The sequence below is a fragment of the Condylura cristata genome, unplaced genomic scaffold (assembly GCF_000260355.1).
Source record: "Condylura cristata isolate star-nosed mole 26May11 unplaced genomic scaffold, ConCri1.0 scaffold00013, whole genome shotgun sequence".
Lineage (NCBI taxonomy): Eukaryota > Metazoa > Chordata > Mammalia > Eulipotyphla > Talpidae > Condylura > Condylura cristata.
Genome location: NW_004567114.1, coordinates 606,212 through 608,447, shown reverse-complemented (window position 1 = coordinate 608,447; position 2,236 = coordinate 606,212). Strand labels below are relative to the sequence as shown.

General features: G+C 57.6%; 1 protein-coding gene across 1 annotated transcript in view; it reads right to left on the bottom strand.

Annotated features, from left to right (window-relative positions):
- Nucleotides 1–2,236, bottom strand: part of PPP1R13B (protein phosphatase 1, regulatory subunit 13B) — a 32,192-nt gene that overhangs the window by 19,048 nt on the left and 10,908 nt on the right. The window contains exon 3 of the mRNA XM_012724362.1: nt 1,197–1,316. Within this exon, the coding sequence (XP_012579816.1) occupies nt 1,197–1,316 (120 nt within the window). The remainder of the gene's footprint in view (nt 1–1,196; nt 1,317–2,236) is intronic.

The following is a 2,236-nucleotide window of genomic DNA, read 5'->3' as shown; positions in this document are numbered from 1 at the left end:
GGGCTCTGGCTGTGGAGAGGGGCTGCGCTGTGGGGGGGGGCAGCGTGACGCAGAGGAGGCGGCACGTGAGAAGGCCTTGTTTTACACTAGAATGTCTACGCTGTTGGTCTTCTCAACCCCAGAAGGGATCCATGGTTGTATTAAACAAGAAGGGTCTCGTAGCGGTCGATGCATGGACTTAGAAAGACTCCTTTATTTTATTTAGTTTTTAGTTCAAAGACCGCAAGTACGGGGTGGAGGGGCAGGCACTCGGCAGCGTGCCCGCCAGTGCGCCCAGGCTGGGCGTGACCTGCAAACAGCTCCCCACCCCGGCCCCGCACCCCAGGCCCGCCACCTGGCCATGGAGCCATCTGGACTGGGGTGCCCGTCGTCACCCGCAGCCTCAAAGACCGGCCTGGCCAGGCCCGGAGCACCTCAGCACGCATGGCTGGGTGTCCCCACGCAGACGCACCCCGTCTCCTGTAGCCCGACACCCACGGGCACAGGCGGCCTGTGTGGGTGGGGCTTCCGGCCACTCTCTGACGAGCAGCGTCCTCGCCCCACCTGGCTGGAGCCTCAGTGTGATTCCCCTGCATTTTTCTGGGGGCGTTTGAGGCTTTTCAAGTCCCAGGCCAGGCGTGCTTCCTCTATGGATTGTGTGTTTTTGTACTTTGTCCATTTATTTATTTTTTAAGATCTAGTTATTTATGCACACAAGAACTGGAGTACAGGCCAGAGGTATGGGGGGCGAGAGGACTCCCCACAGACAGAGTGGGGAGCAGAACAGGCGGGTCCACTGAAACCCACTGCTGAGAGGAGGAGTGCTGAGACAGGAGCGGTCTGCTGCGCCTGCGGGTCCCTCCTGGGACAGCTTCCCAGTGCTGTGCTTCACCCCCTGCGCCACCTGGGCGGCCCTCTTTTATAGCTCAGTGACACATTTAGAAAGGTCTACTTCACCTTATATAACTCTGTTTGAATCTCCCAGAATTTTCGGACCCTTTCATGACGCTGTACTCCTACAATCTAGGTATTTGCTGCACCTGGCCCTGACCGAACAGCAAGCCCTCGTGTGGGAGGCGCCCTGGCTGGCCCGGGGCTCTGAGAAGCAGCTGGGCAGGGTCAGGCCCACGCAGTGCACGAGTCCTGGTGGGACCAGGGGTCACCTCCTCTCACCAAGTTAACTTGTGGCCAAAGGAGCACACGGAGGCACCACCTACCCTGGTCACTGCTCTCAGCTGGGGAGTCCTCGTGTCGAAGGAAAAACCTCACCTCCTCTCTCCGCGGGCCCCACTTCTGAAGGTGGTCGTACATCATGTGGTCAAAGGGGATCGGCCGCTCTGGAAGACAGGACACAGCTTACTTACCCCGAAGCCAAGCGGCTCCCCCACCACACAGAGCCACGGACCCCAGGGCCTAGGACGGACCTGCTCCTGGCAGGGACGGATTTGGAAATGCATGGAAAGCACCACACACACGTGCACGAGACAAGCGTGCCGCTTAGGAGTGTCGCGTGAGGGGCCCCGCGGCCCTGCTTGCACGCTCCCCACATGGGTCTGCCGGCAGCCTGTAGGTCAGGGGAAGGGCGGGAGCCTTGACGACCGCCGCCTTCCCTATGAGTCGGGAGGGCGCTCTGCCCCGCACTGCAGGACAGGACAGGACAGGCCCGGGTGCGTGCACCCACCCCCCACCCCCAAGGGCCCACTGCTGCCGTGGTCTCTGTTTCCGGAAAGCAGAGCCAGAGGCGGTCAGTTCTGCTGGGCAGGGAGGGCAGTGGCGGTGGACGGACCAGTGAGCCCAGCTGGGGCCGCGGACACAGTGCAAACAGGCCTAGACAGAACTCTGAGGAATTATTAAGCTTCACCCCACACTTCCCGTTCTGAAACACGGTCTGGTGGCTCTGCAACTCGCTGCGTGGAAGCTGCGTCAGCCTCAGTCTCGCAAAAAGTGGCATCTTAGGGCCCAGTTTTATTTCTGTTGCTTTGGTCCACGGTTTTAGCCACTTTCCTAGTCCACTCTATCAAGCACTCTACGTCAGCACCAATTTATGAGGTAATTATTAGTCAAAAGTCCTACCATAAACTTTACTTCAATCTACCAAGTCTGAGCATAAATTAAATGCCATTGTGTCTTCAACCAGTTACGCAACGAAAATACATGGCCTCTGTGCATTACAAACTCTGTCACAAGATTAAGTTCAAGAGAAGCGAGTGAAGCTCCGTCATGGTTTTTTTTTTTTTTATTACAAAGTTTATTTTTA